General features: G+C 39.4%; 1 protein-coding gene across 2 annotated transcripts; it reads right to left on the bottom strand.

The window, feature by feature from the left end:
* Positions 1-19,486: 19,486 nt before the first annotated feature.
* Positions 19,487-21,463, bottom strand: LOC131694618 (mitochondrial genome maintenance exonuclease 1-like). 2 transcript variants are annotated; one of them, XM_058983097.1, is made up of 3 exons: positions 21,358-21,463; positions 20,586-21,287; positions 19,487-20,528 (listed from the first exon to the last, which is right to left on the bottom strand). In XM_058983097.1, the coding sequence occupies exons 2-3, from the start codon at positions 21,119-21,121 to the stop codon at positions 20,231-20,233; spliced, it is 834 nt and encodes a 277-aa protein (XP_058839080.1). In that variant the 5' UTR covers positions 21,122-21,287; positions 21,358-21,463; the 3' UTR covers positions 19,487-20,230. The 2 variants fall into 2 exon arrangements, with proteins under 2 accessions (XP_058839080.1, XP_058839079.1); XM_058983096.1 differs by having other exon boundaries at positions 20,586-21,454.
* Positions 21,464-23,668: the final 2,205 nt, after the last annotated feature.

Below are 23,668 nucleotides of genomic sequence, written 5' to 3'. Positions count from 1 at the left end.
AATACCTAGTTGGTTCAGCATTGCTATTGCGATATCATGATAGATTTTGTCGAAGGCCACAGATAGATCCATGTAAAAGCATCGGTTTGCAATCCGTCAGCAAATCCATCGAGTACATATGTTTTGAACGAGAGCAGGTTGGTCGTTGTCGATCGTTTAGGCATAAAACCGTGTTGGTCATCCGCGAAGTAGTGTTTGCAATGAAAGAAAATGGGATCTAAATGATTGTGCATTCGAGCAGTACAGATACGGCACTTAAACTCGGGATTCCCCGATAATTATCACTGTTCGATTTGTTTCCGTGGAAATATGTGCCTTGCTTTCCAGCAGGAAGGAAATGTTCCAGTAGTGAATGATAGCATGAAGACTCGCCGAAGTGGTTCAGGATCCCGCTAAGGCATTTTTTGACAAAAATAGAGGGAACGCCATTTAGGCCCCGGAAACTAGATGATTCAGCTTGGAATTTGCTGCATGAAAGGTTGATGATTCGTCCTAGAGATATAGTTTGATTGGCGGTGGCAGCGACTTGTTGTGGTTGTGCTCGTTCACATATTTCCGAAACGACTTGGGCTTAGACTTCAGTTGACGCTCGACGTTTCGCTGCTGTCTAAAAAGGCGCGTCTGCTTTGCTGTTTGTTTTCGTGGCAAAGTTGAAAGTAGTAGCAAATACAAATAAATTTGTATTTGGTAGTAGTTTCGTGATGCAAGTGTCTTCTGTTTCGAGAATTTTTTAAATGCAACTCGTTTGGCAGATTTTCGTCCCAGTTTATATCCAACAGCGTGCTAACGATGCTGTCGTACTCAGCGTTTTGAAAATTGTAGACGATTGAGCTTGAGACGTCTTCAAAATTCAGTCCTAGGTTACCAGCAAGTACAAGCTGTAGAGTGGGATGATGACGAACATGCTGGACTAAAGGAGTCTGAGCAGTGCTGTAGTACGGAGCGTAGTTCCGGGAACTTACAAAGAAGAGGTCCAATGTACGTCCATTCTCGATGATGATATTATTAATTTGCCGAAGAGTTGCGCTGCTGTAGTTGTCCAAGATATAACTGTCATTGTTGATAAGCGCAGATTTTTCGATATCCAATCGTAGAAATTACTTGCTTGGCACCACGTCAAGCCAGATAAGTTGAAGTTACCAAGTATGACAATATCATCAGACGGGTCAGCGACCGAGGTAATGGAAGAAACGGAGGAAACACACATCGATCAGGCTGTAAACACTGTCAGGTGGAAAATACACGACACACAGAAACGGATTGCGATCGGCAAGTTTCATTGATATCCACACTTGCTCGGAGCTCGCCCACAGCTCATCGGGTTTTTATACCACGGTATACGGGGATAAGTATACCGCCATCTGATGTCTTGTGGCTGTTGAGGGCGTTGTGGTTACATCGGTAGACATGAAATGTTGAACCAAACACCTGTCGAGACAGAGTACGGTTGTAGAGCCACGTTTAGGTTAATGCAATGACGTCATAAAAGCAGCCCGTAGTCGCGAGTAAATAGCTGTCCGTTGATGCATTTAAACCACCAACATTCTGGTAGTAAACCTCGATGCTATTGTACGACGGATCAGGTTCAGCAGAGATCGAAGCCATGTTGCCGTTTTGAGCGTATTGGAAGATACTTTCTTCAATCCCACGAACAGTATTGGAGTGGCTTGCGGTCGCTTGGTGTTGTGCGGAGGCAGGAACGGGATGATAGTAGCTTACGGCGAGAGTCGAACGATGAGCTGGAAGCAGTAATTTGAGCAATTTTTTCTTATTACAGTAAAAGTATTACGGCCGAGTTTTGGGTGTATTTATCGCTAGTAATATAAATTGCTTTCAGTAGCTAAGCTGAGAATTTCGTACTTTCGAGACATGCTACTTAGCGAGCTTGATCCGAAAGCATCCGATTCGGTTCGCAGGAGTTCAATCTGATTGATTTTAACCGAGAAGGTGAGATCTTCGATTACGAAGAATATTTGCCATCGGGGACGATGCAGATTGTTTTCCCCAATAAATCGTCTGCTCAGTAAGTTGATCTGCACTTACTGTCTCCCGGAAATATATTCCGTGCGTCGCCTTCAAATAACGCAGTAATGACCAATCTACAGTGAACTTATATTGAAAATGTCACACCACTTTAGTTGCTGGGAAATTTCAGCATTCCGCATCGCTTGCGAAGAATTTTGTGAAAATTAATTACCGCCTTTTTTAAATTATTGCTATTTTCTACTTCGAATTTGAATAAAAATTGATTGAAATTTCTCCGAGCAACGTGTAAATTCTGCTCAGTTTGACATACGTGCGTTTCGCCTTCTGTGCAAATTGTACGAGAAAATCCTAATTCTGGGAGTCTGCAAAGGGCGTCAATCCAAATGATTTTTAACCAAAACTGCCTCGCTTTCAGCAAAACTTCTTAAGTAATTGTTTATAACAGCAAGGCTAACGATACTTTTACTGGTCCTCCTTATCCAGTCAGTGTAATGCTATACAACTTTTGTGATATTCCTTTATGTATGTTAATTTGATCATTTTTAAATCTGAAGTTTTTTTTCAGGGACATTGTAACATTTATTAAATTGTCTTCCAGACAATTGACTTTATATTCACTGCGATATATTCACTGAAAATACTGTTAGTGTTGACAAATGCCGCAACTTCAGTCTGCAATCAGATCTCGCTCAAAACAGAAGCAAACTAACCCCATTTGCTATCAGATTGCAGACAAGTGGATCTAACAGTGGGTCGCTTTGTCTACTTTGTAGCAGAAAATATCGTTGCTTCTACCTATTAAAGTTTCGACCTTGAGCAAATAGCTACTCCGCAACTCTATTTCAGAAAGGGAAACAGTTGTTAAAAGTGAATATGAATACGAAATGTTAAAGTCAGCATTCCCATATATATGGATGATGATTTAATCGAGGTTCGACCTGACCTCTGATCCCGTAATTGAATAACTCTTTTCAAATTACGGTGAGGTAATCTCCGTTGAAGGAACTTATTCTCAAGTACTTCTAGCGGTGCTGATTGAGATTGCGTCCGACAAAACCTATCCCCTCCTATCTGACTCTTTTAATCAATTCAATGGAGCTCAGTATAGGCAAAGCCCTATGTGCTAATTCTGTAGTCTGACGCCTCAACAAGGAAAACCAAGGGCGCAGCAGTTAAGGAAAATTCATCAACTTCAATAGACACCAGCACAGAATCAAACAATTACCCAATTCATTGTGGATCAGAAAGTAACACTTCCTCAACAACGACTGCAAAAACTTGCAAAACCAAAGCAGGAAAAGCCGAAGAAGACCATTACACAATAGCGATTCGAAAGAACAATAAACCCACACAAACGTCATAAATTTTTTAAATTTTGGACAGGGCCGGTAAATTTTTTTTTAGCGACGTCGACGCGATGAGGATATGGAAAAGAACGCGAGAGAAGGCAGACCGATTGACACCCAAGTTGTAGTGGATAATGCTGCTAAGGTTTCTCCACCAAGAAACAGCATCCATCAGACAAGATATAATTGGAGTTATTTATTTTCGATTTTACACATTGTGAAATCATATGAGCCCCATGGCACGGACGCCAGCCTTGGGAGAGCACTGAACTCCTTACCTGCTTTAAAAGCATAGACAGGATAAGTGTTCCATTTCTAAATACATACTAAAAGCCAAAGTTAGCAATAAAAGGGCTGTAAAGGAAAATTTAGAAATCGAATTTGCAATTTTGAGTGTCGAGATTTGATGTAATCTCGAGAAAAATTTTTTTTGACGAAGATTGACTTTTTTGGACTTGATTGTTTAGACATATTTTTGCCTCTCATACATAAACTTCATACCATCACTCTAAAAATCGTCAGCCTAATCCAGCCAAACATTTTTTTTTGACAAAAATAGGCATTCTTGATTTTAACTGGGCTGCGTGGCGGGGTTTCTGCCCCGATGGACATTAAACGGTGAGATACTCACAAGTTTCCCATCTCATGATTTACAGTCTACGTGAGTCTATTGATGACATTTGGTCCGTAGACCGGCATTGGCTGGCTGCTATCAGCCTTCTGCTGTAGCAGCGGAACGAGAGGATGCCAACGGACTGGTTCTAAAACCAGTACCGCAAAATTCAAGCCCCATACCAACTTATGCTTTTATGAATAATGTTCATAAAGTTGTGTACTAGTGATGATGATGATGATGGTCCCACCTCATACCCCTACAAAGGTGTGAGCTGGACGATTTATCTAATAGATAATTGATATTTTTACACATGACTAAACCAGTGAACAAAACAAATACGGACTGGTTAACAGTTCAGACATAGATTTTCCTCCAAAAGACCGCAACCAGATAGGCTTCAAATATTTCGCAAACAACCAGAGTCCATCAAGCAAATTTCCATCCCGGGAAGATGCTTGATGGAATCGGGAATTGAACCCAATATCCGAAATTTTCGACAATAACAAGCAAGACTCCTCCCGCCTGACCAAGATATCGCTACTACCACATACAAAGATGGAAAGTATCGAGTATGGTGGCAGTGCAGAGCCTAGCCGATTTATATCATCAACGTCAGACCTTAAACTAATCTACCACTAACCCAAGGCAGTCAAGAGAAACTCCCAACTGGGAATATCCTAGATTGATCGGGAAATGAACCCGAAGTCTTGTCATATAAGAAAGAATCATCAAGGCCACTCCCAACGAACTAACTCCGGTATTACCACCATCGCAGCGATGCCAAAATTAGCCATATTGTCGAGCAAAGCCCAAACAGCTCCATCATCTACTCCAGACCCCGATTACTACAAATGTCCAAAAGCTTATATTCAACCCGATAAGCTATTTGTTCTGGTCGCTACGTCAATTTCAGGATGGCCTCTATCTGATTTACGCGCGCGTGGCTCAGACTTTTGTAGACATCTCATTATATTTTTTTTTAAGTTAAAAAACAAATAACAAAATCCATCATCATCATAGAGAACATAATAACTTAGTACGCCTAAAAAGGAATAAAAAAACAATCTTCATGATTTTACATATTTTTCAAATAAATGTAAATCATAAAAATCTGACTACAAAACAGATTTTACGTGTGAAATACATAATGTTTTGAACTGCATCAATGTTACTGCACGTTTAATTTGTCTTGGCATCGAATTGAAAAAACTTATTCCTTTGTACAACAAAGAGTTCTGTGATCTACTGAATAAAAAATTCGGTGTTCTTGCATCAGACGCGTTTCTAGTGTTGTACCTATGCACATCACTTCCTCTTTCAATTCGATCACACAAATATCGAGGCAGCATTCCATTCATAATTTTAAAAATGAACACCATTGTCAAATAATAAATCCTTTGCTTCACAGAGAGCCATTGTAATGCGTCCAACATGAAATAAGAGGAAGTGTACCTGTTACATTTTAAAATTAATCGCATGATTCTATTTTGCAGTCGCTGTAACCTCAATATTTGTGTTTGATTGGCAAGAAACAAAATGGATGTGCAGAAGTCAATATGTGGTGAAACAATAGATTTATATAATAAAATTTTACTACTAATTGTTAAATCATTTTTCAGACGACACAATATACCATACTTTTTAGAAATCTTTTTGATGACATTGTCGATGTGAGACTTAAAGGTTAACTTGTCATCAATGATTATTCCAAGATATTTTAATTCACTAACGCGATCAATAGTCTCACCATTTATTTCCACGTTAACGTCGGTCCTAGTATTAGCCGAAGAGATAATCATATATTTAGTTTTAGCAACATTTAACTTTAATTGTTTGAACTTTAACCAATGCGCTAGAGAATGTAAGTCTTCGTTCAAATGTGCCACGGCTTCATTTATATCTTTAGCTGCAATGAACAGAACAGTGTCGTCAGCAAACAAATTTAAATCACAAAATCGCAAAACCCGCCTCATGTCATTTATATACATAATAAACAAAATAGGACCCAAAACACTACCTTGCGGCACCCCAAGAGGATTGCCGAGAGGACTAGATACAAAATCGTTAAAACTAGTTTTCTGAGTTCTATCACATAAATAGTTTTCAAACCACTTATGTGCTATCCCTCCGATACCAAATCGTTCTAAAGTTTGCAAAAGTAAAGGTCTCGAAATTGTTTCAAAAGCGCGTTTTAGATCCAAAAATACTGCAAAAATAGTCTCTTTAATCTCGATTTTTTCTTTCCATTTTGCTAACACTAGATTCAAAGCGGTTTCGCAAGAGTGTCCCTCTCGGTATCCCGATTGCTCCGGAATTAGCAAATCATTACTATTCAAATATTTCATCAGCTGGCCCTTAACAGCAAGTTCTAAAATTTTCTCTAATGTGTGCAACATGTTAATAGGGCGCTACTCTTCGGCTTTATCCGTCCCAGTAACTTTGGGAATAGGAATCACTAGTGATTCCTTCCAAACTTTCGGCACGTGCCCAGTTTGTAGCGATTCATTTACAAGGTCCAGCAGATCGTGTCCGATGACATGAAAGCAATCCTGTATCACTTTTGCGTTGACATTATCGATACCAGCCGATTTTCCCAAAGAAAAACAAATATCCTTCAACTGTTCAAAAGTGATTGGGTGAAATCCATCAAATCTACAGTTAACATTAATCGGCTGTGTTATTTCCACAGGTTCACCGACCAGCTCAATACTTTGATTGATCAGTTGCACGCTGTTAACGAAATAATTGTTCAATTTTTCAGCTATTGTTTGTTCAGATTGCTCTTCTACCCCGTTGAAAGTTATGGACTACGAGGAACTAGATTTAGGTTTAATTAAATTCTTTAGAATTTTCCATAACTCTTTGCTGTTGTTTTGATGTTGATCGATCTTCCTTTGAATATACTCACATTTGGTCTTTTTCAAAGCTCGTGAATACATGTTTCGCGCGTGTGTATACCCATTCCAAAGACGTTCATTATTAGTTCTGCAAAATTTCTTGTACTTTTTATCCCTTTTACGTTTCAGGCGCAAAAGATCTAAAGAGTACCAGCTGTTCGAGATATTTAAGTTAACATATTTTTGAGAAACTAAACTATTTGTACACTCTTTTAACGCGTTAGTTAGAATAGCTGCCTTGTTATCCAAATTTCCATTTAATTCCGTAAAATCCAGGCTTCTCGAAACAAGTTGAGACATGGCTTGTTTCGAATATCTTTTCCAGCACTTAATTTTAACTTTATCCTCCTCACGGTTAGGCTCATTCTCCAGCAAAATTGAAATCGTCTCATGGTCTGAAATTTTACAATTGGCCTCTACATACGAATGAACCTCATCAAAATTGGAATACACGTGATCTATCAATGTTCTGCTGTGTCTGGAAATCCTTGTACACTCACTAACCGTTTGCTTGAAATTGAAAAACTCAGCCAACTGCTTCAATTGATTCGAATTTTGATCGTTGAGCCAATTAATATTAAAATCGCCCGAAATTACATTAACTTTGCTTAAATCAACGAAATTCTCCCACCAGTTTTCTAAAATTTCTAAAAACCGTCGATCGCTTGAACTAGGAGAATGGTATACTACTGCAAAGTTTCCCATCTGCATGCCTCTTTCAACTGATATACCCAAGAACCAATTATTATCAACTGCTTCGTTTAACCGAACGTTGAATTTAATCGATTCTTTGGCGTAAATAGCAACTCCACCAGTGTGTCTGGAATGCGATAGGCAAAAAGCAACTTTATAACCCGGAATACTATACTGATCAAATGCATCTGCATCCACTATATGTGTTTCTGATAGAAAAACCAACAATGGACGTTTGTTTTCTACAAGATGTCGCATTGCAACAAAGTTTGTAGACAACCCGGCTATATTTAAATACAATATTTCAGACAGCCTCCCGTTTGGTAGTTGCTATTCACTTGACAAAACGTTACTTTTTTTAAATTCCAGCAGTCTCCGATATACTGAACACTGCTTACTAAATGCCGCATGGTTTACGTCCAAATTCAGTTTACGTTCACTATTCTTTTTAACACAATTTACGCATTTAAAATCAGTTGACAAGCATTCAGATGTTCTATGTGCTCCATTACATCTGGAGAATGTTTCTTTGTTTACGCATCCCGTACTCTTATGACCAAATTCTCCACAGTTGAAGCAGCGCAGCACGTTAAAGGCCTCTAAAACAGAACACCTATCCCAACCAATGTTCACCGTACGGGCTGACATTAGGCCGCTATAAATGTCTTTGTCAACTTCAATTATAATATTGTATTTGTTATATTTGAAGCGTGGATTTTGGAAATTGGCAACTACTTTAACCTCTTGAATCGGAATGCCCTCATTCTGACTTTTCAATAAGTCAATGAAGTCATCCGGCGAATATCGATCACTCATTCCCGTAATTTTTAACTTTGGTTTACCGGGTGCCGGTATAACAGCATTATACTTTTCACCCAGATTGCTTACAATGTTTTCTTTCATCAAGTTAATGTTATCCCCAGCTGCACACTCCACAATAATCGAGCCATCTTTACCGTTTCTAAAGTTACTAATTTTGTGTACTTTTGGATTCAATTTTTCCTTTAATGCTTTTCGCGTATCTTCATTCGATTGGGAAGATTCGATTGGTTTAATAACAATGACCGGACGAGCCTTACGTTTCGTTTGGCTTTTGATCCCAGAAGCTCCCGTCAAAACATTCGCGTAAGTTTTTACTGAATTATTAGCGAAAACCTCGTCATCATTTTTATCATCAAGTTCAATAAGTATCGGTTTATCGTTTCTATTCGCTATTACTTTTCGTTTTCTACTGGGATTACCATCAGATTCAGAATGAACCTTTCTCTCTGTAAAATTCCGCTTTCTGTTCATCATAGCTAATTCATTTTCGTGATAAACATTTCTATTCAAGCAACTTTTCAAATCTTCCAACTTTTTGGTAACACTGTTTTCCAAACATGCCACCTTACTCTCTAGAGTCTCTTTGAAAGATCTGATTAGTTTTTCCATCCCGTTCTCTATTGCGATGTTTATCTGCGCATCGATGTTATTTCGTACAGCAGCGAAAGATTCAGAAATGGAAGCAAGTCGTTCCATCTCTTTTCTCAAATCACTGATGATCGAATCACCACCTAGCGCGCCAAAAGATTGGACCGATAAACATTTCGCACATTTAAAGCAAAGACTTTCATTGTCGGTAACCCAAGTGACCATCGATTTTGTCAGCCCAGAGCACCGCTGATGGAAGCGATCAAGGCATATTGAGCAAGCAACATTGTATGATACGGATAGATTGCCTCTGCACTCCCCCATACCAAACAGACAAATTAAACGCACCGGCACAATGAACAATACAAAACAATGAAACGAACTCTGCGACCGACGACGCTATATTTGGGCGACGGTCGATCGAGAAATTGTAATTATAATTAAATCAAACGCAACACAGACAGTAGCATACTTAAACACATCTCATCTGAATTAATTTCACTTTGGCTTCTTGTTCAACACAAATTTAATCACCATAAGACTGTATTTCACAACAACAAAAATTAAATAAAACTGCAGTAATGACGCACAAGTTACTATGTTCACCATCAGAACAGCATCGTTGGCTGCGACAACTTCACGTACAGAAAATCGATTCGGTAATGACATCGCGGAAACAGTGGCTTAAATTCATAAAATAAACAAACATTTCCACTAATAAAAGCGTTACGGAGGTCACTGAAGGGATATTGAACATAATTAAAAAACACATGTTTTTGTTCATGGTCCTGTTTTCGTAACGTAAAAACGTGATTATTCCAGAATTCATGACACTTTATTCATGATTTTGGGAACAATCTTTTTCCGTGTTCTAATCTACTAAATACTACTAAAATACACTAATCATTCGCATTTATTATACATTTTCTCATCAGCAATTTTGGAGTATGAAATAATATTTGAATGTTTGTATGCGCTTGTAAAAAAGTGCATGGATCTTTAATTTTTTTTCGAAAATGGTTTTCACGTATGAACAGAGTTTGCCTATCCTAAAAATTGAAATTTTTGTCTAAATGAACTTGTTTTCATCTCAGTAACAGCTACTGTAATTAGAAATACCACACGATTTGATTTAAAATTTCTCGGTAAATTGGAGTTTACGATATCGTATTCCGCGAGATGTAGTACCAACGCATTAAGTTGCTAAAAGTATTACTGACACCTGAGACTAACTATCACCGTATTAACACATTTATTTACACAATTTTATAATTATTTCTACAAACGATACACATTCAGCGACCCGTCCTGTTCTTGTCTTCGAAACTCTTGATACAGCTTAAGCACAATCCTGTGTAATTCAATTTGTTTCCTTCGTTTCAATTCCAACATACGGTCCACCTGCTCTTGAACCTCATCTTCGATCATTTCTTGTGGAAATTCATGAATGTAGAAGTCCTTTCGAACTAAATTGTTCTCTGGTAAATCTAACAAAAATAGAAAAAAATACGATTAATTACAGATTTGGAAAACTTCCACAACTTTTGCCCTCACCTGAAGAAGCATCACGAATCACCCGAGGCGTATATTGCTGGTACTGATAGTATTGAGGACGCATTTCCACCATCGCCACAAGCAGCATGCAAACTATCCATACTCGGAGAGCGCTTGCCCAACCTAGTCCCCGTACAGGTGGAGTCATCGTCACGCTTTCTAATGGCTCTCTATGCGATCGATGTAAGATGTTAAACAATCGAAGGTTCGACGTGCACTGCGATCCAACGTTCTGTTCACCGTGGCTTTAATTTGGTTAAGGACGGACCAACAATAACATAAAATCTTCTTCAGATACCTGTTTGGTATTCAAATAAGGCCCCACTCCCACCGAAGATTTATCAATCGGCGTGTCGTACATCATCAAAAGTGCGTAACGCATCGCGCACTATGACCGGGCTTGTTTTGATATGGGCACATCTAGGGTTGAGTCCTATGAAATGTAGGCCGTAGGCCTTTTGGTTGACATAGTTTGGAAAACTTTAAAAATTAGTAGGTAAATTAAAATGCGCTCTTGGGGCCCATGCAAAACTGGCTCAGCAGATATTACTACGATAAAAGCTCAGTACCTTCTTCTAACAAAGCAGGATTGATTTACAGTCGTATAAAGTTCTAGATTAAGGAAATCTTTCTTATCCTCACTTGCGGTGGAAATCTGATGCAGGCATGTAGCTAGAGGGGGGCTAGGGGCTAAAGCCCCTCCCGAAATGTTTTAAAGAATTAAAAAACATTATTATCAGCGACTTTTGACAATTTTGTAGCTGGTGTGAACAAATTATTGAGAAAAAGTCAAAGTTTCTAACCACCAAAACAATGGTCAAAAAACTCAGTGTAGTGTAGGTATACTTCTGTCCGAGCCAGTGCGAGGAAAGCTACAAATATAGTGACTTTTATATTGTGTGCCTTGTCTGAAGAACAAAGTAAACTGCTACTAGAAATCTGTCGAGATGAGTGAGTGGCAGAAACAAGAAGTGGTGCTCCAGCCGAACACGGTGATTAGTGATGACTCGCATTAGACCGAGCATTCGTGGTGAGGAACATTTTCTGAAGGTGAAAATGGAGGTTAAACTTATGGAAGTCGCCTTTATCGAGTTGTACCGTGCCAGGTATTCAGCGCTCGTAGCGTTCAACAAATTGGCCTAGGCGAAACCATTCATTTTTTTCGATTATAGAGGTTTTAACCTTAAGGTCATTCGTCTCTTCGGGTTAGAAAAATCTCTCATGAAAAATTTCTAACCCTATGTGCGGGGTCGGGACTTGAACCCAGGTGCGCTGAGCACAAAGCAATCGATTTACCAACTACGCTACGCCCACCCCTCATTCATTTTAAATAATTTAAAACACATAGTTGTGTATGACAATGCTATAATTAAGAGCTTCATATATGATTGGTGTTAAGTCAGACCGGACTAAGTGACAAAGTATTGATTTCGAGACAAACGAGTTCAAAGTTTGAATCGCAGCTTCCTTTACGATATTTTGGCCAAATTTGTTGTTTATTGTTACATATTTCAAATGTGGCAAAAATCGAGTGCAGTCAAAGAAATTCTTTATCCAGTGCTATCAATATCGCATTTTTTATGTTTAATAAGCATAAGCGTAAGCATTAGAGATCGCCCGTAGTTGCTACTCCGTTATTGACCAGAACCAAATTAGGTTGCAAAATGTTGATTGGAACAACATGCTTGGGAATAACATGATGAGCCACATTGTACAATCTATTCTGATCCTTGCATGCTGATCAATACCGACGCCGGCCCAGAGTTAAAAATAATCGAATCTCTCTTTTGACGACTGAAAATGAATCTGATGCGACTCGCGGTGAGTAGAAAAAATATTCATTCAAATATCCATGTTAATCATTCAGTTGAATATCGTACAATATATTCATTTCACTAATTATTTAGGAAAATGTTTTCAAATGCCGATAAAGCATATGAAACAACAATCATCATCGCGTACATTGTGCCAGGGCCTACTTTGATGCGTTTGATTCGTTGTTCACGGTCGCTTCGTGTAATAATCGGAGACGAATGAAAATCTGCATGGATGAATGGGCGGTTTGTTCGTTTGACGTTTTCAGCTGCGTCACTGAATATTGTAAATGAATGCGGCTGAATATGGTCAATTTTCATTCAATGAATTTGAATATTTTTAACTCTGCGCCGGCCACGTCCGAATGCAGATCTTCTGGGAAAGGAAGGAATGTTAGACCGATACATGTTGCTACTAGAGACCGAGGAATCCTCTGCATCTCCACATGTATCACGGGAAGGGGAGAGTTGTTAAAAAGTGTGCCAATAGCGTTATCATGTAATAATTGCTCTGGGCAGCCGGCTGCCGAGAATTTGGGAAATTTATCATTTGTTGTATTAGTACGATTAGCAAAATAAGCAACTTGAACTCCGGATAGCCGGCTATAAGGAGCACTGCTTATATTTTTTAATAATATTCATTCACGCGCCGAATTTTTTCGTGGTTTCTATCGTGTCGGTGCTGATTTAACCCGGCGATCGTTTGAATAAAATGAGGAATCTTATACAGAAGGTTCATCAGACTCTTCCATAGGTGTCGCGGAGTTGGTGGTTTGGAAGGAAATAGGGTCTAGCATTCGCTCCAAGCAAGCGATGCGACCTGTAAAGTATAGTTTATTAGTTAGTAGTTCAGTTAGCTCTCGAGAACACGATTGCCCGAAAAATAAGATCTTGTATAGTTTTTTGTTCTTTCAAAATCTGGGTAGCCGGCTACCGAGAGTATCCTGTTTTCTAAACAAAAGCAATTGGAACTCCACACAGCCGATCGTTGGAGTACTGCCCAGGAAAACCAATCTTATCTGCGTAATGGGCCGGATACCATTTATTGCGACACTATTTAGGCTAATTTCGCTATTCCTTCTCTACGATATATTTTTTGGGTTGCAAACTACCGAGTGATAACACGTTATACAGACAAAGAGTTATGATAGCTCTAGATGTTATAAATCAACGAAAGTATTTCCTATTTCTAATATCGGATTGTTTGTGAAATACACGTATACGAACGATTATATCGAACATTGAAAGGAAATACAGAGGATTGGAGGAAAGTCTAATTGGAGCTGATTTCCGAACAACTTTCACGGTATTGCTTTCTCGGCTAGACCCGCCCGCACACTCCCATTCCGCTACGATCGGCAGAAGGTTGATAGCTCCCAGTCGTCGCCGGTCTAAGGACCAAATGACATCAATAGACTTAGACTCGCGTGAAGGCATGAGATAGAATTGAAAGCTAACCAATGAAAATGACAGCAAAACACTTATTCTTCGTGCTAACATAACTGAAGGAAATTGCCAACCGGTCCCCGATCCCTCTCGCGAATTGTCAATTCTCAAACCTTATACATGATTGAAGTCATCATTCCACTTAAATAAGGGCATGTATTTTCCCTAAGCACATTGAATGCTCTGTGGATCAGTTCCCCCCTTGGTAAAACAATCCCTAAACAAACATAGAAATTAGTTTACCGACCGGCAGATACGTGTTCCCTTACAGCGCCGGATACCCAAAATTTACATGCGACAAAATATTTGCAATCCCGAATATAAAAGATTCAAAACCTCTACTCATTTGCAATAAGAAAGTAAAAAAACAGTTGAATATCCAAGGCGGTTTATTTTCAACGATAGCACCGCCGATGAAACACCCAATAAAAATAGGTGACTAGGGACGCGGTGAAATTAGCTGAGCACCAACCGGCTGGTTTGCCACCTATTTTTCGGGTGTAGAATTTTGGGGCGACACCTGGTAGTCGCTAGTCGCTGGTGAAACGCCAATTATTTGAATATGTCAATTTTTCTTATTGCCATATTTTTTCACTTTTTGGATCGAATTTTTTTCTCTGAAAAACCATTTTCCACTATTTTTACAATGCACACTGTGTTTCTAGACATTTTCTGTGCACTTTTTTTGTCCTTGCATCGGGAATCGACGGCCCGTAATGCGAGGAAAAGATATTTTTTCATTTGCCGGAATTCGATTTTCACAAACTGTCACCACTCGCGTCTGTCGAAAATATGCCGAAAAATGCTTTTATAAGCGAGAGGGTGAATGTTTTGACGTTTCTTTGAAAAGCCAACATAAGCTGGCTTTCTGGCTCGGCTAGTTGTCAAAAATGACAGCGAACGCGCTTTAAGCAACGTTCACATTGCTACGAGCCAATGTTGTTAACTCGACCTGAAACTTTTCGAATGCAAACAAACTTCATTTTGATGTGCTTAATTGGTACTCAGGTTATAAAAGCGTTCGGATTTTGTGGAGAAGAAGCGATGCAAGAGAAAGCGTGAGTTCTCATATATTGTTACTAATTACTTGTTTTGATTCCAACTTTTAAACAATTCATGTGAACAGACCTTGAACATTTGAAACGTAGCTAGCGCTACTGGTATTTGGTGGCAGCTTCAGGCAACAAACAGTTTTCACGGGGCTGTTTATAAGCGAAGACTCCATATCAAGAAGACTGATATCTCTTTCCTTCCCCCATACAAACGAGAAGCGACAGAGGTTACAGCGCCTCTATTGGAAGAAGGGAGGAAGCTTTATGTAAAAATGTATATGTGTGTGTGCATCACTATGGAAAGTACCACCTTTACCCGCAAGTGGCGTTGCTGTTACTGTCTCCGGATTCTGGACAGAGTTGCCAGTCTTCTTGATATGGAGTCTTTGTTATAAGCCACTTTACTTTGTATAGTCGTTAAATTGCACCGTTATTCACACTTTCGATAACCGGGAGGCAGTCACTCTGACACACGATGGACAAAATCTATAATCTAACTCATCAATATCTCATTTTTTATGTTTTGCGACTTAGTCCGGTCTAACTTAACACCGACCATATATCGATTACAAGATCGCTACCGCTTACTTGCAGATTTATGTCACATTTGGAAGAAATTAAATCCATTCCATGAAAAAAACGGTACATTACGGTTTGCCCTAATCACAAACCGCTGAACCAGGCTCGTGCGCAGAAAATTTTCAAAGCGAGGGTTTTGATTTTTTTTACATTTCTTATAAAAGAAAGGTAGGTATAGAAACCCTCCAACTTTTTATAAGGTCCGAAGAGTTTTGTGTAGCAATCAACTCAGCTCAACAAATTGGATAAATATCTGTTATCGAGTAGTTAAGTACAGGGCCTAAAATTCTCATACCGATTCAATGAACGATGAAATTCACTGAATTCACCTTCGTCTTTTCGCTGCCTCCTTCGTTACTAAATTCACACAAAGCAAAACAATAACGACAACGCCCCTTCTTCTTTCGATTCTATGGAAGCGAGTAGCAGAAGTAGTGACTTTCGTTTTCCTATGGCAATACGAAAATTCAATCTCGTTTAAATTTCAAATCAGTAATTTTGATTTTTATTTTCATTAAATGAAATTATAGCAATGTGCATCATAACATGCAACTAGAATGTCGCAAACACAGGAAATACGCACACCACTGCCCCTTCAGTCGTCCAATATCATTGCTAGCTTGTAATTCTCTCAAATCGAACAACGGCAAATAAATATCGTTACTAGTTTCTTTTCGTTTGGCCAGCGCTATGTGCAATATCGAAGCGACTAATGTCGTTATCAATTTGGAAGCGAAAACGAATGTGTGGAGGAAATAATGAAATTGAATTTCCCCGCATGCTTTGTCGTAGGCCGTTGTCTCATTTTCGGTTTCGTAATGTTCTAGTGGTTTAGAAATTAGCATCGCTCGCTCGTCATTTTCGTCAGATTTTGGTAAACGAAAAAAACATTTTTCGACTCTGGTTAAGTATGCCTTCCGACTAAACCTTTGTATCTTATATCTCGCCATCCTCGTCCCTCCGAGGCAACCGTTAGGTACTACTTCAGCAGTAATTGGGCTCTTGCTCCGTTTAGGTTGTGTTAATCGTTCATATTTTTTCATTGCTGATTTTTCTTGCTTGCTGTTCAACCTTCGCGGTATATCTGACTTGCTCAGGTCTGCTGCCAATATCGACATCTGGTGAGACACGAAACGTTCCGAAGGTGTCGACCATGAGATGTAAATTATTCTCGTTTCAACCTACTTTGCAGGGTTACTTATCCATCTTGGCGCTACTCGTTCCGATTTATTTGCTAGCTGGTGCTGAGAATTTTTCGGCGTCGGTATTTCTGCCGATATCGATGCCCATTTTTGCGAGCCATTTAGCTGTCAGCCACTTCGATGGAGGGATCATCGGGGCTGACATTTCGCCAGACAACGATATACCGATTCTCTCCGACTTCGTGCTTTTCCTCCTTAGCTCCCGTTGAAGCTCGCTGACCGCCCTTTGCTATGTAACTGATCTACTCAAAACTATGGGCCCATATTATTGGCTCGAATCAAAACTCGTCGAAATGTCAATTGACGATAGGTTCATCCGGAGTGTTCATTTGTGTTTACATTTTGGTAGCGTTGCCAATTTTATTTTGTGTCCACCACCCAATGTGGCTACGCCACATCGCTTTTGCGCGTGCTGTCCGACTTCGCTACCGCTCAGTCGAACTTAAACTAGGGATAGCCCCTATGTTTGAGTGAGCCGGGCAAACGAGTGGATCACAGGTTCGCTTGCTTCCGACGGCCGGTCGGTGGCCACCTCGCCCTGCGGATCCTCAGCGGCTTTGCGCCGCTTCAGTTCCTAGGCCTCGGTTATGCGGCTAAGCCGCATCGAAATGGTACCCCTTAAACATTCTAACTTGAATCGGTTGTGTCACCGGAGCCGGAATACGAATTAGAACCAGCCAGCATTCCGGTTGAGTTAAACTGGGAAGTTTAGTAAAATTTAATCTGGAAATAAAAATTTTTTGGCAACGCTCCAGCACCCCGTTGATTTCACCACCTGGGCACCAGGTTGACGATATGAAATGAACTTTGTTTACTTTCGACAAGTTTTGATTCGAGCCAACAACATCCAGCCCAAAACTATTACTAATATCGAAACTTGTGAAAACGTGAACCGACCCAGAGATGTCGACCAACTTGACTTACATCTCTATCCGACCACCCTCACGTGGTTATTTCTCAGTTATCCTAGACCCTCATGGGAGGGGTTTGAACCCCCAAAACTCTTCCCTTGCGTACTGGCCTGTGCTGAACACAAACATTTACCAATTTTGTGGCGTCTGCTCAGATAATATTGATAAGGGGGAAGTGGCAGCACTGGCGAATCGCCCGTACGTCTTGTCGTTAACGTCCAATGTTTTTCAGTGATATACAATATATTCACCAGGAAAATGAAGTCAATCGTTTAGTAGGTAACTTTTTTCTGTTAAGTTACGTGTTAGTAGTTTGAAATATCGCGAGAAAAGTGTAATTTTGCATAGAAGTTTGTCGTCACAACTTTGCCATTGAAGTATGTGTAGCAAGACGCGAAAAAATACGCCCGTTCGTTCCGCTTAGCGTCTGCAGCGCCGCCTGAACCTGAGTAGCTGATGCAACAATTTCACGGATGAAGGAGAATTCTTCACAGAAATCTCATGAATTTATTTATTCAGAACTGGTGAGATCGTTTCATGTCATTTTTCAATGCTTGTCTACCTTCATAAATATTTTCCTTTTTGTACGTGCCAGAATCAAAAATATTTTTCATTCTGGAAACGCGAATATATTGCAAATATCCAATTTATAGGTGGATGTATTTGCGCGGGGCTTATTGTATATGAAGGCGGCCTCAGAATGTACGTGTAGGAACAGGCATTCTTGAAATGGGTCGTTGGATGTACAATAGAGCTATCGCCTTTCATTTCCAGCGCCATCTATCGATGAAAACAAATATATCATTACATAGATGCAGATAAGTTTCTTCCATAAAAGCACTGCCGGACAGTGGGAAATGGATTGTATACACACACACGCACACACACACCTACTCAGGTAATATTGACAAGGACAAAAGCTGCGTCAAGTACCTCAAAATCTACAGCCAGCACAATCATTGAAGAAGTTCATAGTCGTAAAGGTAACAAGGAAGGAAGAAATCAGATGTTTACGAACGTAAAAGCAGCAAGCACGATGATGACGCGGAAGTGTACAAGAGCCAGATAGAAATAAACGACCCCCAATACCCAGCTGGCGAGGAAAAAAAAAATTCCCCGTCTCGTAAATAGGCAATGGCTGCAAGGTGCTATAGCTAAGCGCTTGCGCAAAATCTGCCGGATAACCATTAAAGCTCGTTTTATTATGCCTATTGTTGGATAGATGCTAGATAGTGATATATAAAAGAGCTACGGCTCTGTTTGGTTAAAGTTCATATAATAAAAAAAAGTAAAAGAAGTTTTATAGAAGACTGCATCAAATCTCTCCAAAAATGAGCACTTCATCGCGATTGTCACGTCAAACCCTCTTGAGGTGTTGGGGTCAATATGACCCAAAATGAACTTTCAAAATGCGATAACTTTTTAAGTTTTGCATCTAGAAGTTTGGAATCTTTTGACTTTCTATTTCGTGGAGAGCAACGATTTTCCATAGAGTTCAAAATTTGCGGACATTCCGTATGGGCTGTATAAACAAAGTTACGAATAAGGTGTTAGCGGGTCATATTGACCCGGATTTCGAACTCATTTCCAGCCAAATCTATTTGTACTTGTACCCAAATTGTTTGTTAGTGTTTCAATTTTCAGTTTCTGGTTAATGTTACCGTATTTGACCAGGTCGGCCAGTGGGAATTGGTGTCGAACAGGGTCATGTTTGGCATACATAGATACATGCAGAACCCTCACCATAAATCACAGGTTTATTGACAGAATACTAACAGTAAACACAAACAAAACAAAAATGGGAATGTACATAACAGTCTTGTACATGAAACATCGGTCATGCTGGATGTTCCGCATTACGATTCCGATTCCAGCGATACAATCGTATTCCTCATAATACTGAACAAGCGATAATGTGGTCAATTAATGAAACTGATTCCAAAAATTTATAATTTTCTTGAAAGCTTATATAACATCCCATCTAAAATGAACAATATCAATTCAAATACTCTCCCTGAATTCTACGTGAAACTCATCCGGAAGATTTGTAACATTCGTAAAACTGGCTAATTCATGATCTAGTTCTGGTATTCTGAAGTTTTTTCGAAAACATCTATTCACGCTTCATTGGCATAAGTTCATAGTTTCGAGAATTTTTTTTATTTTTGGAAATATCATTCGCGTAATTTCGTAGTTGTGGCTGGGATATGGACCCAATTGGTAACGTAGCGATCTTCCGAAATATCCGGAACTGGCGCTGAAAGTGTGTGGTATTCCTGAAGGTTCTTGTTTTTTTTCAAAGAATTATTATTGCAAAAGAGTCGTATATGTGGCCAGAACAAAACCTTATAGGCCCCTGTCCCAGTCATAAGTACGAATTTATGCGACTGATATTTCTCAACGCTCGAGAACAAGAAAATTTCTCAACGCTCCAGGACAAGAAAATTTCTCAAAGCTTGAGGACAAGGAGTATGGATGTTCCAGAACTTCCGGAAAGTCGTTATGTGGCCAATATGGTCAATTTTCCAGTAATAACTACGAATTTATGCCAGTGCAGCAACCATTTTTGAAAATACTACAGATTTATATGACTAGATTCATGAATTGACATGACAGCCATACCATGAATCAACATTCCATTTATTTGCCTTGACAGTATTCCTTGACCGACCAAAATGCCCACAATGAAACGCTTCAGCACATATATTTTAATCATTCCACGCATCAAATCGGTTCCGGTAAGGTATTGTCACGGTATCGGGTCCAGTATTCCTGCAACCGCTGCAACCATGCTGACCAGTACTTCCTAAGCTTAGCATGATTGATCAGATGAACATGTGCTGGCTTACCGTTGGTGTAGGCAACGAACACAGCACCGTCGGATATGTTCAAATCCGAATACAGGGGGTCGGTCCTCAACGCTCCCAGATAGGCACACAATTGCAGTGGAGCATCAAAGGTCGCCGACAGACTAAATTTTTGATTCTCTGATGTCTTCCATTCGATTATGTGCATTTTGTTTCTGAAAATATAATTGTTAGTTTCTCTCGGTACATGCACCGAGTTAATCGATACTTACTCTATTGATGACACGCAGTCAACAACTCCGTTGTAATGCAAAAATGGATGATAAATCTTTTGCTCAATTATTTGAGCTGGTCTATGAACTTTGTCCAACTGAGGGTTTATACTCGTCCATAGTTCACCTGCATTTAGCAATTTATCGTTATCCAGAGTTTCCCCACTGAACCAACTTTCCAGGCAAGAGTGAAAATTGCTACCCCTTTGCAGTGTTGCTTTCTGTAGCTCGGCAAAACCAGCCTCGCCCAGCAAGGCTATCTTTGAGGCTTTCCACTTCAAAAGTGCTTGCCGCGCAAATTCCGGCATAGTTGCACTGAGGATTTTGTTGACCGATGGTGATTTGTACTGATCATTTTCAAACTGCTGGTGCCGGGTCCATCGTTGCTCCAGAATACCGGAATCCGAGGGGGTCAATGGAAATGAAGGTATCGAACGAAGTTCTGCTTCTTTGAACGGTATTAACACATTTTCCATACTAGCGCGGCACTCATTGCTTTGGATCTTCGTATAAGGCGCACTGTTCCCTTGAAGCATCCAGAATAATTCGGATGAATGTTCTGAGCTGTCCACTGAGGGGCCCGCTGTCACAGCATTAGCAGGACTTTTGATTACCGAGCCAAACAGTGCCTTGTTTTCATAGTTCAGATTTTTAATGGCGCGCGCTCTGGGGCTGGTTGGCAATTTTGGAGCAGGCTTCTTTCTGGTAGATGTTGCCAAACGGCGCACATTGAACAATTTCCACATAGTTTTACTTATGTGACGATACTCACAATGATGACTTATTTGGTTTAGTGAAACTGAAGTTATTACCGGAATCATACTTAAAATTTAAACTCAACGAACATTAATGAATACAATGCACTGGGCAATACGAAAATGCAAACAAAACAAAAACGAAAATGTCAAATCAGGTTCAAATGTTCATCACGTCGAGGCGCTTCTCACTGCAATTGGTTCATATTTTATGGCAAGAGTGACGAATGTGAACATTTCATGAGTACCTATTCGAAAAGTCCTAAGTCATGTCACATTCAGCTCGAAGTGAGAAAAACGAGGTTCAAGTTTAATGGACTTAAAAAATCCCTTTTGAGAACAAGTATGTGTTTTGATGGAACAACTGTACCAAGATGGTCTATAGACTATGTTGTTTAAGGACATAATACATATGCAATATCTAATGCTAATGTACACTGAAAGAAATCCAAACGTTAATTCTATTTGCTTCAAACCGCTTAAAATTCATATGAAGAAGAAATGCTATTGTTATCACGCGCACACATACCTTCTATGTGTCAACTGTATAAACTATGTATGCACACACATAAGTTATATGTGCATATTATTATAGAATGGGGTTTTATGTGCCTAATAGTTATGAAATGTGAATGTAAGATTAATATTTCTTGTGAATACACACATTAGGTTTATGTGCCAGCAAATAGTGTCTATATGCCTCCGTTATTTGCAAAAATCTATGTGTAAAATCAATGGGCATAACGTTTACTTTTTTTTGAGTGTAGGTATATTTAATATGTAGGTAATTATGTGCAGTGGGAAAAACACAGAATGAAATGAATCTTGCGTCGTTTCTGAAAGACGCATATGAACAGCTGTGCAGCTGCATGGAAGCTTTGAAATATTTCACATGTATGTCCATTCAAAGATCTGGAGTACAAAATTTCAAAACATGATCATGAAAATTTTACGACTTTTTGTATAATGCGCGATTTGATTTCGATATTCGTTAACTATGCAATAATCACATGATGTGCTGCAAATAGGGTGTACCCGATATAGTACAATGGAAGTTTGGCACAACGGGTTTGGCATAATGGACATTTAGCATAATGCTTATTGAGAGGTAGGGGTTTGGCATAATGCATATTGAGAGTGTTCGGTATCACAGAAAGGAAAGCCCACCAACGAAAAACTGGTACCACTTATCACCATCAACGCTATAAAAGGAAAACTACTAACAAGCTTAAGATCAGTCTGATTTCCACCTCTAACCTGTAAGTATTCACAGAAAATAAACCGTTAGCAGTATAAGGCATGTTCAGGAGCGTTTTATTTTGTATAGGAGTTTCAAAGTAGAACTGGAACTGAAACATTCACATCCCCCGCAGAGCGTGTTGTTTTATAATTTCGAACAGTTTTGTTTCAAAATATAAAACTGTTATACGACTCCGTTTTATTTGTTGCTGATTTTAAAACACGTTTAGAACTGTGTTTTAAATACATGCAAAGTTTGCTGCACAGACACTTAGACTCGATAGACTGGGGAAAAATAAATTTGAATGCAGTAACGCTGAAGGAATGGTGAGACATGAATTTTAAACTGAATAGAACATCCGCTAAAACTGCTGCTGGGGCCAGCAAGTTTTAGTTTTAAAATTTTCAGTTTTATATAATAGAACTATCAAAATTATGAATCTAGAACTGAAACACTCCTGAACATGCTCTAAGCGTTCTAGTCTTCATTATACCGTAGAGGTGAGCGCTGCCGCGCAGCGCCGCCGACGATTTTCACAAGCCGCCGAATTCAGAAATAAATGATCAGCGCCCCGATTGTCCTTTTTGAAACGCGCCGATTTTATATTTGACCTGAATGTTCACTGAGTGTATGAAATAAGGCATGCCCTTTGTGAAACAATTACTTTATTGAAAATAATACTTTTGTATGATACTGTTTTTCCAGTTTTCATAAGATATTGCTGCCAGCACGATGATTTCTCCTAAATCTGTGAAAATATTTAAATAAAAATACGTTACAAAGCAGCATCGCACCCATTCCGCTCGCGTGGATCAGGATTCTACTCAAGTTTGCACACAAGACCCGTATAACGGTTGCTGAAAGTCTGCTGATCGATTACAGCACAGGCAGTCTCGAATTGCTGTTGTCATTTCAATGTGACAGAGTTATTTCTTACGTTGAAAACTCAATTCGGATGTCAGTTCTTAGTGATGTAATTAGGCATGTATTTGACAAAAAAAACCGATTTTAGTTCTGATAACTCGTAATGCCATGTTGACTGTTGCTGAACACCCCAACACATAAACTTCTTGCATTGAATGATCGAT

The sequence above is a fragment of the Topomyia yanbarensis genome, unplaced genomic scaffold, assembly GCF_030247195.1.
Source record: "Topomyia yanbarensis strain Yona2022 unplaced genomic scaffold, ASM3024719v1 HiC_scaffold_112, whole genome shotgun sequence".
Classification (NCBI taxonomy): domain Eukaryota; kingdom Metazoa; phylum Arthropoda; class Insecta; order Diptera; family Culicidae; genus Topomyia; species Topomyia yanbarensis.
This window is presented reverse-complemented; position numbering and strand designations above follow the sequence as displayed.

Excerpts from the sequence above, each read along its gene's own strand:
- LOC131694618 (XM_058983096.1), bottom strand. The coding sequence starts at position 21,406 with ATGATTCCGGTAATAACTTCAGTTTCACTAAACCAAATAAGTCATCAT. Across the intron at positions 20,529-20,585 it reads GACTGCGTGTCATCAATAGA|AAACAAAATGCACATAATCG; the intron begins GTAAGTATCGAT and ends TTATATTTTCAG.